General features: G+C 42.3%; 1 protein-coding gene across 10 annotated transcripts in view; it reads left to right on the top strand.

Moving 5' to 3' along the window:
- Nucleotides 1-7,084, top strand: part of LOC128439666 (arf-GAP with Rho-GAP domain, ANK repeat and PH domain-containing protein 1) — a 46,034-nt gene extending 38,950 nt beyond the window's left edge. For 6 of the 10 annotated variants that reach the window (XM_053422040.1, XM_053422041.1, XM_053422046.1 and 3 more), the window contains 4 exons: nt 161-224; nt 1,008-1,166; nt 3,207-3,244; nt 4,830-7,084. In XM_053422040.1, coding sequence (XP_053278015.1) covers nt 161-224; nt 1,008-1,166; nt 3,207-3,227 — 244 coding nt within the window. In that variant the 3' untranslated portion in view covers nt 3,228-3,244; nt 4,830-7,084. The remainder of the gene's footprint in view (nt 1-160; nt 225-1,007; nt 1,167-3,206; nt 3,245-4,829) is intronic. The other 4 variants (XM_053422045.1, XM_053422044.1, XM_053422043.1 and 1 more) reach the window with 4 other exon arrangements.
- Nucleotides 7,085-13,610: the final 6,526 nt, after the last annotated feature.

Here is a 13,610-nt window from a genome sequence, read left to right as displayed (position 1 = left end):
CCTCTCCCCTTTAACAAAAATGTACCAAAGTTACCCTCTGAATGCCTCTGAGCCTTGTCTTCTCTCCCACCTCACACACACACACACACACACACACACACACACTCCTGATTTGTATCATGCTGTCTCCCTCTCTTCATCACCCTCTATTTATTTGCAGGTATCTCTGCTGTGACACCCAGACAGAAATGAGGGAGTGGTTCGCTACTTTTCTCAGTATTCAGGTGTGATCTTATGCACATACACACACACACAAACACACACTTATTCTATAAACTATTCTCAATGTCTGTCAGCTGTACGGATTGCCTGCTAAGTCAGAGCAACAATTTATGACATTTAATTGGAAAAGTCTATTTTTAAGCGGAGGGAGAGGAAACAGAAGCGGGGAAGCTAGCTGGACTACACGCAAGGCTAACGGCTAACCCGTACAGACCAGCACTCCCGAGTCCGTTCCTCACCAACTCCACGTCTCTCACAAAAGATCAGAATGACAATTACGAAACATTACCTCATCGCTGTGCATCCAGCAAACAGTGTGTAATGGTGTGGTTTGAAATTTGAGCCAACTTTAAGCCCCCATACATTTGGTGACTAAGTATTGTCTTTTACATGTATAAATGTATTTAATACTCAATGGTTATATTAAATCAATTTTAATATTGTTAGACGATTGTCTTTACTGACTGTTTTTAATGAATATGTTGAATGTTTTGCCACAGTGGAACACTACTGCTTTTGTCCACAGAGGCACCACAATCAACGAAAGTAAAAACTTCCTTGTAGGACCTTTTTTAAGAAAATGTATAAATAAGTTTTAGAAGTGTTCTTAAGGACTACACCCAATTCAATATAATATATAAACGCCAATAGATCATTTATCATCAGAGAAATGTTTAAAATCTTTTTTTAATCCTGTACTCATTTATTGCACCTGTTTTTTTCTTTTTCATAAAATCCCCTCCCCTCATCTTTTCCCCTGTCCTTGTCCACTCCTCGTTTTAAAGCACGAGGGCAACGTGTGGCCTCGGGACGGACTCAAGCTGACGCGGGTGAGCCGCGTGCTGCCGGACACGCGTCATGGTAACGTGTCACTCATACCGCTGCGCGGCAGTGAGAATGAGATGCGGAACAGCGTAGCAGCTTTCAGCCAAGACCCGCTTGCTGTGAGTCACTGACCAATCACTGGGAATAATCTAGGAAAAACCCTTCAGCTGAATTTAAAGCTGTGGGCTGATCAGAGACATTCATGCTGAACAGGTGGTCCACACCCTCAACCTTGATCCTCAGAAGAGCAGAACCAATTGGCGTTCATCTTGTACAAACTGTGTAAAACGTTTATCACCTTTTGATTATTGCAGACGTAAGAGGGTGCACGAGGAGCTCTGCACGTTTCTTTTTCTTATTCTCTCCTGCCAAAAAGAGACAGATGTTGAGGGTTGCACCTGGGCAGGATCAATACTCTCTGCTCAATGATTCATCCATGATTTAATCATTATGACAGGATCTGGATTCTTGGACAATTTTGACCAAAAATAGACTACAGGGCTCTTTCCTTCATGAAACACAAATGTGTGTTTTCAGGAGCCTGGATCTCCGGGCCAGAAAATAAATTATTATTTGAGTCGAGGTCTATAAATGTCTAAGAATCCAGATGATGTGAAGAGGAGCAGACAGCAGCAGCTTCATATTGTAGGAGGTTTGGACTGAGAACTAACAAGACTGAATTATTCTGGTGACGCTCTGGCTTCAAAGGAAACCACAAAAAAAAAAAAAACACATATTTGAAAAAACTGAATTTGGCTGGAAACAGCGTTGAAGCTAAATCCAATACAATTTAAGTAGATGTTGATCATGTCTTCAAACTGAAAAAACCTCACCTAATATAGCTCCATACTGTTCATGGTTCATTTTGTGTTGTCTTCCAAGTGTCTGTAAGCCCGACATTCACAATTTACTCGAAACGGCATCATTTAAACCAAAATGTATGGTTCTCACGAGAACTTGGATGACATGATCACCACAGGAGCACTATAGAGTCTTTTTCTGTGGTTTTTCTGTGGTGTTTTAAAGTTTGAGGTGGTCGCCCAGTTACTTCAATTGTATTGGATTTGACTGAAACGCTGTTTACCCCTGAAACTCACCTTTTGGGGGAACTATCCCTTTAACACAGCTCCACAGCACTGCTGCCATATCAGCTCATAGAGTTGTATGCTCGGCAAAGATTAGACAAACATCATCACTTTAGGTTTGTTGGACTATATTTGAAGCACACTGACATAAAACCAGACCTGTTCAACAACATCAATATCACCCACTCCATCTGTTCTTATATTTTCATTGAGAATTGAGCGCAGCCATCCAGAATAATTTACTCAGCGTTTCGTCTCGGCCCTATGAGACAAAATATACACAGTCTGATGTGCAGTTGTCTCCTCCTGCTGTTTGCAGTCATCACATACTTCTCATTAGTTTGTTGCAGAATGCAGCAACACATAAGAGAGTCAATGTAAGTCTGCTGTTACATCCACCGGCATCAAGGAGATCCCAGGGTCGGCGTGTTGCTGCCTTCCAGTTATTTTGTATTGATTAACATCTCATCAATGGATTGACTTGATCAAATGTCTTTGTTGCCAGTGTGAGATGAGCTGTGATTGCTTTGGTGATGGGATGGCAGCAGAGGCTGGATGTACGCAGGGTGTTTGTGTTTGAGTGAAGAAGGTGGAGGAGGGATTCACTGCATATTCACTCCACGTAGAGGATGTCAAATTCTCTATGTGGAGTACACGAACATGGTACACTGACCATGTGTCAGTGTGTGTCTGTCTGCATTAGACTCACTGACAGCTCACATGAGACCTGTCCGTCCGTCTGTGTGTGTCTGTGTGTATTTTCGTGTGTGTTTGTTTTCGAGTGTGTATGTGAGTGAAAGGGAGGATGTCTGACTTATTCTCTCACTCTTGTCTTGAATGTTGATATAACTTGATGTCTAAATCAGTTTTTCTCACACTGTAACACTTCTCCTTCACACTTTTGTCCTCGAAGATCAACATTTTTAAGTAACCCATTGTAGTCAGAGTAAAGTCACTGTTTAGATCATCTGGTATCAATAATGAAATCTGGTGTATTCGTCTTCTTCTTCTGTCCTCAGTCCATCACTGTCTCCAGCTACTTGTGTCATAACCCCTCTGTTGTTTATCTTTCAGCTCTTTAGAGATGTTCGATAATCTTTGCTGCAAGGAAGGTGAGACAGTTTCCCTCTCGGGTTAGTTATAATGTGGATAATGAGGGGAAAGATGCATCCTAACACTCAAAATAGTATGACATATATTTTAAGACCAGGCTTCGAATGCACGCGGTTTCACAAGAGGCCACCTAACAACACGTGATTCACCTGAGTATAGGACAACTGTCAATCAGCTTGGCCTATGTGACTACAAGCATCCAGAGAATTGTAGTCTCAGTTTGAATGAACTACAAATTAAAGACAGTGTCCACAGATACAACCAGGAAGCACTCAGCACCTCCAACAACATCAAAACGAGTATAGCACCCAGTAGAGCACATACCTCATCCAAAGCCCCACAGTCCCTTTAAATGTAATCATACATATCACACCTATAAACGTTATTTGTTCATTAATATTTCTGCATTGATTTTTTAGAAGTCTACCAACACTAAATAGAATGGAAACGGGAACAGTAGTTTTTGTGTAATCCTGCTTAGAAAGAAACAGTAATGAAAACATAACTTTCAACGTATACGTAAATATTATCTATGTACAACAGAATGGAAAACAATAGAGCTAAATACTGTGTCAACATCAGGCATCATAAAACATAAAGCAGAGTCTACGATAAGAGAACCCTCATATCTTCAGCCAATCCTGATACTGGATGAGCGCTGAGTTTTTTACTTATGAGGTGGATAGCATATAAATGTAGTATTTTCTGATTAAATACATTTTGGTTCTTGTGTGGTTAATAATCTCAGTTGATGTAAATATGTCTTTGATGATAAAACTCGTGGCTGTGAGGATGTTACAGTGAATCAGAACTTACTCTGTTATCTCTCTATAATTGCATTTTTATCATTATAGCTCCAGCTGTTAATAATGAATTCAGTAATGACACAAGCAATCAAGTGTATAAATTAACAAAGCTTTAGAATAATTTCCACCTGAATAAAATGTGTCTCTCAGCTGACGGTCATGTAAATCTTACTGCAGCTTATGACTGGAGTAAAAGCTCAGATTCTAGCTAATGACTCTGTGACTGTTAAATATTGCTGGATGACTATTAAATTAGTCCAACGGAATATCTATAAATTTCAGTTATTTATTAAGCTTCTCAAATGTGATATTTATAGTGATACAACTCAAATTGTATATGTTTTGGTTTTGCAATGTTTCCTTTGCCTTCGAGGTACGTCATCTATTTTGCATTTATTTCCCACATATACTAAATGAGCCTGTACTATAATTCCAGGCTTCACTGAAATTGAAATATCGCAGAGTCTAAGTGGAAGGCCAGAGGTGATTGGTTGATATATTTGTGGGACTGTGTATTTGCAGTGTGTCTGCTCTCCTGACCGCTGCTCATCGAGTCCACGTCATATCGGCAGCCTCATGTCTGGTTGCCATGGCGCCAAGACATTTTGAGCCTGATCCCTATAGATGCTGCTGCGAAGTTGATTTTAGGGTTTAAGGATAAAAAGCTACATGTTTGTTTCACCAAGTAGATTGGAAAAAGCTTTTATAGTATTTATAAAAGGAAAAGTTGTAAACACTGAATTTAATCACTGTGCATCTGGGTGTTTGTTCTTTAAAGGGCAGATGGTCGGCCTCATCACGGACTTTAAACATCCCAATTACATCATCGTCCTGTGACTGTACAGAGCAGTAGTGGATTTGCACACTGGATCGGGATTATGGCCTCGGACCTCCGTCTGCTCCTCGTCTGCTGGAAATGAAACGGACCAAAAACAGTGTTGACGACGGGATCATGTGTAAAATAGAACCCAGCCTGGTTTTCCAGCACAAATGAATTGAACTGGATGTATAGTAGAAGCAGCTGTGGCATTAAAGTGACAGTTTGACGGACAACAATCGCTCTGAAGGTTTGCTGAATCAGCTCGACGTGGAGGATCTGCGCTCAAGGTTTCTACTGGTCAGTGTCAGGAAATCACTGAAATGTTTTACAGGACGGTGTTAATGCCTTAGTGTAGGCACATGCATTGAGTGCTTAATTTTAATTAGAAAATACAAGTTTATAGACCATAGACACATTTCTAATTCTGTGACGTTTTAGCTCTTACTGTGTCACTGCTCGACGAGCTGTTGGAATCACCCTGCAGCTCAACAGCTGAAACAAATGCTATTGTAAGTAAAGCTGAAGTTTGATATCTGACAGCTGATTGGTCTCAGTGGAGAATGGGCCTGAGAGAAAGCTGAGAAATAGGTGATATCTGTTCTGCCGCAGAGCAAAAGCCATCGTCAGGCTTCAACTGAATATGTGCTTGTGTCGATTTGTCCATGTGTGAATATGTGTATTTGTGAGGGGTGAAGGAAAGAGAAGCATGTGCTGAAAAAAACATTATGTTGTAAAGACTAAAAGAAATAGGTCACAGGTGACAGCTAAACATTTTTTAAACATGAGCTAAAACAAGAGAAGTGTACTTTGATCCACGTTGTCCCTTATTCTCTGTTCAAATCAATTCAGTGCACCTTATGCAAGACACATTTCAAAACATATTTACTTATCAAAGCCATGTTTTCCCCCCCCCCGGCCCGATAAGGTCAGAATTTTGTCTGTGCCGGTGTAGAGCTCTCTGTCCTTCTGTTCGCAGGTCCTGCTCTAAAGCAATACTCGGGGGCAGTGTACAGAACTTGTGCAGTTTTGATATTAACCAGTGGTTTTATTAAGGTTTAGGTTATAAATCAATCACAATCAATCAACACACGACAGATTTTTTAAACGACACAATCGTGCATAAAGGACAAGAAGCAAATGTCAGTCCATCAACGTCTTCGATCATTCTTTTTTCTTGGGCCTAAACTTGTATACATGTTTTTTTGCTAAAGCATTAACCTGCCCACAGTTGCCTTACGAGATGCTTTGAATGTTTCCCACCCTCACTCCCTTCATAGTGTTGTTGCCTGGATGCCATCTGTAGCGTCTCCTAGCTGTGAAGATCTTTTATTTATTTGGACAGCAGAGGAGGCTAGACTGTAGATTGTTGTTTGGTCTGTTCTGCTATATGTTAGTTTTAAACACCTTTTTATAGTGACAGTGATAATGTGTATATACAGTACAGATTAGTTGTGTATGTGTTAATAGGCGTCGTCAAGCTCGGCCCTCGGGAGAAGACGACTCCAGTCCACTTGACAATGAACCGTTTTAAAGTCCTGTTACAAGATCCCGTTGCAATATCTTGTCTAATCTGCTTCAGTTATCTGAGGCTTCTGCATAGACATACATTCACTCTGAAGTTACAGCGCCACCACCAGGTTGCGTTTTAGAGGATGTGATGTGAACTCAACTCAGTTTTTCTGTATCCTCCCTCTGAATGGTACTAATCAGCCATCTCATCTTGTTTGCATTGAATGACCCTTATCGTCTGCGCAGGCCATTGGTCGGGGGCAATAGGTTTTTGTGTTGTCCGCCCCGTTCCAGTGAGTGAGGTGTCTCAAGAGCGCCTCGATGGAATATCTTCATATATGATACAAACATTCACTTGGCCTGAAAAATGAAGTGATTAGGTTTCAGCAGCCAAAGGTCAAAGGTCACGGTGACGTCATGAATCTGGTATGAGAAAGTGCGCAGACTGAAATTGAACTGGTTGGAGGCGGCATACAAATGCAAGGCGGGAATCTAGTCATGGGAAGTTCAGTTTGTGCAAATAATTTTAAATTGATCATTTGAACATGTCTGTGCTTTAAAACAATAAAGTCTAAAGGTCCTCCAGGTGGAGGTGAACACTTTAGATGTGCAGGATTTATCCTGAGTTTCCATTTTCTAATTCTGTAACTCTGAATTTAAGTGATTTAGCTTATTAAGAATCTAATAAACACATTCAGAAAGTTGATGTGTGTGTCGTGTCGTTTCCTTTTAATGAAAAAGACAAAACCTGTTTCACCACAAGGTTGTTGCCCTTTCAGCTCTGACCCTCCTTCATGCTAATCCACTCGTGGTTTTTTTCTCATAGACTTTTATAAAATGAATGTAAATACACACACGTGCACTGTCAAATTATAATCTGCCCTACAGGGCGCCTGTGACGAGGCAAGCTGCGCAACAAACGTGTACACAACGCATCACACATGTGCATAATGTAAACACAAATATATATATAGGGACAGAAACTTCCATAAGGCCTGCGGGGTTCATGGTAATGTCATGCTGCACGACAGCCATAAAGTAGAGCCTATAGATGTGCTTCAAGGAAGTGTGTGTGGGTGGGGTACAGTGATCATAGGGAGAGCCCTGAGGAAGTTTCCTGTGTGTGTGTGAGTCACGGAGGTCCACCAGCTCTATGTTCCTTCTTCTAAGCCCATCTGACACATCAGGGTCACTCTGTACCTCGAGACACACACCGACAGCGCCCCGTGAGGGACTCGCTCACAGGAGACCTTCACTATACTGTTCACACACGCACAGGAGACCCACCGGGAGGGACACACACACACACGCACATACACACGGGAGGATGCTTAAACATACACACACTAAAATGGCCTTTACTATATAGGTCATAGCAGCGGTTGCATAAAGCAGAGGGGCGAGGATGAGGATGAAAGGGCCGCAAATGGAAGACGAAGATAAAGTCAAGACTGGGGAAGCAAGCTTGAGGGGTTGAGCCAGCAGGGCGGCAGCTGCCAGGTCCTGCCAGCCCACCTGCCAGCTCCCAGAAATAATATGCAAATTCAACGAAAGCACAGTGGGGCCACAAGTCCCAAGATAGACAGACAATAGGAGGGACAACAGCAGCCAGGGCTCTGGCAGAAACCTGGACATCCACCTGTGGGAGCCAGAGTTCTTCATCTCCACTCAGAGCCCACAGCCTTGAGTGCAGCACGAGGGAGTGACACGCAAATTGGATTTCACTGCATCGTCGGACGGGAAAGCTGCTTCCTTTATGTGAAGTTCTGCCTTAACTGAGTCAGCTCCAGGAAGCCAGTGTGAGTCCATAAGGACACACTGACTGTGGTCATTGTTTGCACACAGACACAGAACAAAGTCCTGAAGCAGACCAACAAAACCCTGATGCACCAACACCCACACAGCCCCATGTGTCGCATTTCATAAATTCTTGTTATAATAGTCAGTTATGACACAACAAACGTAAAATTCATTCATTATATATAGTATAATGGTAAATGTAATACCTAATATGGTTAGTTGCCTGTACAATGTCATGATCGTCATTGTTGCAACATTAACACAACAGAACACACACTCAGAAAGGACACAAACTAGAGTGGCTCTCAGTAGAGTGCTGTTAGTCTGTGAGGTTTTTCTTCTTTCGTTCTTTTTGGCCGGCCTATCTTCTGTTTATCTTTTCCTGAAGCAGGTGAGTGTTTTTAGTTGTGAAAGCATCTTATCTTTGCTGCTGCTCTCTGACTCTTATTTATGTTCGACCACTTTGAGACCAGCAGCACATCCACCAAGGCCCAGCAGTTACAAGTAATTTAAATCTACACATGATTGCCTGGTTCTTTTAGTAGAAAAATGAAAGAAGACAAGTAAATGTTCTGCCTGAGAACCTAAGTGATACATATATCCTTCAGTTAAAGAAAGTGAAAGAAAAAGAAAATGTCCTGTCTTTGCCCCTTGATCTGCAGCTGAACTGAAATGTGGAAGGTTCTCCTTTGGCCCAGGCTTCTGCTGAGTTGAGTGGTTTTTGCACAATTCTGTTTATGATAAAAACAACAAAAACATCAACAAGAGAACAAACAACAAACAATTAGAAAGGCTCTTTCGTTTTCTCAGCCCATGTCAGTTATCCTGCTGACAAATAGATAAAAAAAAAGACAAACCTCCTTGGTGGAAATAGTTAACTTAGTAACTTCAAATTGATGTTGATGATGCGACCGTGACTGTGTAAGAACAAGACTGAGGATATTTTTCAGGTGTTTTTTCCAGCAGATACAGATATTCTGGATAATCAGTCAACAAAGGGTTGCGTGGCTTCGTTAATTTGCAATTCAACTGAACAGATGGTGAACCAGGCAAGATTTTTCTAAACGTATCTCGAGACAGATTTACTCAAATCCAAATCAGGCCTCAGTGAATCTGACAGAGTTTTGCACTGCGATCAGATATAAACAGTTGTGGCCGATATCAAATCCCTGAGTTTCCCTCAGATTTCAGAGGAGATGAGCTTTTTCTTTTTGAACACGGTGAGCAAGGAGTGGAGGAAAAGTCACTTAATGATGTTGCTGTTCTATGTGATGCGGCTCTGTCCTGTTTGAATCCTCATCTGATACAAATACATGTGCTTATACAGAAGAATGTTAATGGTTAAGATATATGCACAGTTTACAATAAAATGAATACGTATACATGTATATCAAGAGAACTGACACCTATTAGCGGTAGAGCCTCGACGGAGGCATGGGCCATTCTAGTTTGTACAGCCACTTTTATGGTGGGAGTCTGTTTATGTGACTCTTTGATAAACACTGTACTTGTGTGCAAACGAGGGCACCATAAATTCAGCTTGATTTGAGACACACACACACACACACACAAGCGCATCCTTATCACACTCTCCAGGGGCACCGCACAGAGCGTACTGACCAGCTGCATCTCCATCTGGTGGGAGACTGTAGGTCCCAGACCGGACGTCCCTGCAGAAAGTGGTCGGGACGGCTGAAAGGATCATCGGGACTCCACTCCCTTCATTCCATGACATTTCTATCAAACAGCGTCGGACCAAGAGCATCAACCTTGTCGTCATGGACTGTACGCCTCCACTCTGCCTTCCGGTCAAAGATGTCACAGCATGGGGAGCAGAACTGTCAGCTTCTGCAAAAGATTCTTCCCCCAACATTCTTTTATTTATTATTAACTTATTTTTAACTTTATACCTACTCAGAACACCACAACGCTCTACTGAACGTTGGTGAGATAGATGTAATGAATACAATGTGACAAAATGTTTGGATTGTCTAAACTCGGCTCGTTGTTAATGTTCTGCAGCTTTCACCCCTCACATCACATGGACCTGTCACCCCGTGTCCCCGCAATAAACTGTTTTGGGTATAGCTGTGTATAAAGGTTTTCATGAATTGCGTGTAAATGGGTGAATTTACACACTTCATGCCTCCACCAAGACTAAAAATTCTCCTTAAATTCAATCTACCTGCACCAAATTTCACACAATCATCGATAGTAGTTGCCAAAACTAAGAATAATATGATTTTTTTATATAACAGAATGGAGAATTGTGTAAAAATATGTTTGTTTTAGAACAACATTCACATTCAGCTACTGTGTCTGGTTCTATAAGTCTCCGAAAAGTTGTTTCCAAAACGTTCTACCTCTACGTTCACCTGCAGTGGGACACATCAGTCCACATTTGGATAATCACTCCTCCACCTGCCTCAACCTGCCAACACCTGACTGAGCAGTTCATAGTCCTCACATATTTTCCTCTGCCCTTTTTTTTTGGTCAGACACTAAATTATTGTGGCCTCAGAAACCCTGGTCTTTCTGCTTTGTTGTCAAGGAAACCAGCCAAGCGAGCGCTGATCACATCAAAGGTGTTGATCCTCGCCGCGGTTCGACTGTACAAAGCTTTCCTGTCAGACGCCGAGCTGCATTTCATTTTGATGTTCCTCGGTGGGGCTGAGCTCACCGTGTCCAGCTGCATTAGGAGGTTCACGCTGAGGAGGCACGAGCCTTTTCCCTCCCGGTGTCTGACTTGTCAGGAGCAGGCGGTGAAATTAGCATCTGTCAGGCAGATTGAAGAGGTGTGAAGAGATGCGTGCAGGTGAGAGGGACGGAAGGATACGTCGGCCTTCTGCCAAGTGGTTAAGATAAGATAAGATTATCAGTCCAACAAAGGAGAAATTTGTGTAAAAGTGTAAGGGGAAACTCAAAATATGGAGAAGTATGAATGGAATAAGAAACTCATATAAACTGTGGAAAAACAAGACAAAAACGTGTAGTGTGAGAATATGTACAGTGAATGAACAACTGTATTGCACAGACAAGAGAAATATTGCACATGAGAGTTAAACCAGAATTAAAGAGCAGAAGTCCATAATGGGTGCATGTAGTTCTACTGGGAGCAGAGCTGGTTGTACTGTGTTCCTGCTGCACGAAGGAACCACTTGTGACACCTCGGGGCCCAGTGCTGTGATGGTGTCCTGCAGGGGGGGGGGGGGGGGAAGGGACTGGTTGTCCAGTTTTGCTCCCTAAAGAACTGGAGCCATGAATAACATTGTAATTTATGTGATGTTAATGAGACGAGAGGTTAAAGAGTCGGCGACAACTTTGTAGTTTAATCACATGTAAAATCTCCTCTGCAGGCATTCATTTACATAAATGAGTGAAGTTGTGAAGGTACAGTGAGCTCATGTGGTAAATATACTCACTGACTGTTGGATAAAACATGTTGTATCACTTTCCTGTGCAGATTCTCCATTGACTCTGAGCTGTGGCCACGTTTTCACCTGAATTAAAGATTTGTTGAACGTCTCGTATCGCACAGCGAGAGCAGAGTTCCTCTCCAGAGTCGTCGTGGCGTCTGAGCAGAGTGCAGGAGCAAAATGAGGAAAGCCACGTTTACATGACACCTTAATTCAGTTAATACAGGAAACCATCTATCAGCTCCTTCAGGTCTGCAGCCATATTGATTTGAATGTAACATGTTTACCCCGTTAAACAAACAGGAGGCCTGCAGCCAATCCAGACCGAGCGATTAGAGGGAAGACTCAAATGAAATGTCAACAAAATAATTGAAAGGAAAATATGAATGAAGGTGATTGTAATTCCGGTTGTATTAAAGTTACTCCCACTGACAAATGTTATTTCTTTCTCTCAGGAGAGTTGAGCGTGTTGAGGTTTGTGGTTCAGTGCGTTCAGCTTGTCAGAGAAGAGTAACACTCACCGTCTGATCTCATCTGCCTCTGACATCTGCTGAAATTAGAACAGTGCAAATATTATGTTCCAAATTTCAAATGAGTACTGTAACTGGTTTGCATAAACCTGCTTGCCTTGAAAACATCAGGATGTGAAGCCTGTGTGTGTTCATGTAAAAACTAAAAGACATCAGGCAGCTGTGAATCAGGAGGCAGAACGGATCGTCCACTAACCAGAAGGTTGGGGGTTTGATACCTGGCTCCTCCAGTTTCGGCTGTATCCAGGCAAATTGTCCTTGGGCACTTGGGTGTAGCTGTGTATAAAAGGCTTCATGAATTGTGTGTAAATAGGTGCACCAAAACAAAAAATTCTCTTTAAATTCAATCTATCTGCACCAAATTTCACACAATCATAGATATTAGTTGCCAAAATTAAGAATAATATGATTTTTTATATATCAGAACGGAGAATTGTGTAAAACATATGTTTGTTTTAGTACAACACTCACATTCAGCTACTGTGTCTGGTTCTACAAGTCTCTGAAATGTTGTTTCCAGTAATCGTCAAGTTTTTTGGGCTGCACTCCGAACCTCTGCACAAGATAAACACACACACTCTCCCTGTCTAATCTGCTCTGTGACCTTTACGCTGAAAAAGTACATGCTCTCTCTGAGGGCTACAAGAAAACACACAGCTTCAGTGTAGAGGGCATGAATTAAGTAAACAAAGTGAATCTAAGCTGTTCTCCTCATTCGATTCTATACCCTTTGACACCCAGGTGTGTGTCTGTGTGTGCGTATGTGTGTTTGTGTGTAGTCTTCCTTCTTATCCCTGAAACCACTCCTGCAGGCTGCAGCTGCAAATGGAAACAGAGCTGGAGTGAAGTTGTGTGATCCAGAGGGAGTTCGATTGTATGCGGGGACATGGGGAGCATCTCTCAGCTGGATACACTTCACCTGGACAATTTCCTTTAATACATATCATTAACACCTCCACTTCAGTAACCTACAGCTGACTGTATGGAAATGTACAGGGCCACTAACACACACACACACACACACACACACACACACACATACACATATCACATACACATATTCACTTTTATCGCACACACACACACAGTACTGTCTTACTCTAACATAAATATACATTCACAAACACACTCACACTTGCCGAGTCCCGCAGCACTTCTCCAGTCCTGCGAAAGCTTTCGTGCTCGGCTGCGTCTGCCACCACCCTCCAGCCCCTCCCTTCAAGCTTATCACCAATTACTGGTCCTCGAGAAAAAGCAGGAAGGAAAAGAAAAAAAGGATGGGAAAGAGGCCCTTCTCCTTGTCCCCATGGCAACCGCTCTCCTCTTCTCCTTTTCCCGCACAATCAATCAGACAGCGACTGTCTCGCTGTCCTGCCCCGGCCGGGCTAAAGGGGAGAGGGGCAGCGCAGAAAGCAAACACCGCATCCAGAGGTTTGTTGTAGCAGCTATTTTAGTCTCTGTCAGTCCTCCATCTTTGTCTCATG

This window comes from Pleuronectes platessa, chromosome 5, assembly GCF_947347685.1.
Source record: "Pleuronectes platessa chromosome 5, fPlePla1.1, whole genome shotgun sequence".
Lineage (NCBI taxonomy): Eukaryota > Metazoa > Chordata > Actinopteri > Pleuronectiformes > Pleuronectidae > Pleuronectes > Pleuronectes platessa.
Note: the sequence above shows the minus strand (reverse complement) of the source record. Positions and strands in the feature narration are given on the sequence as shown.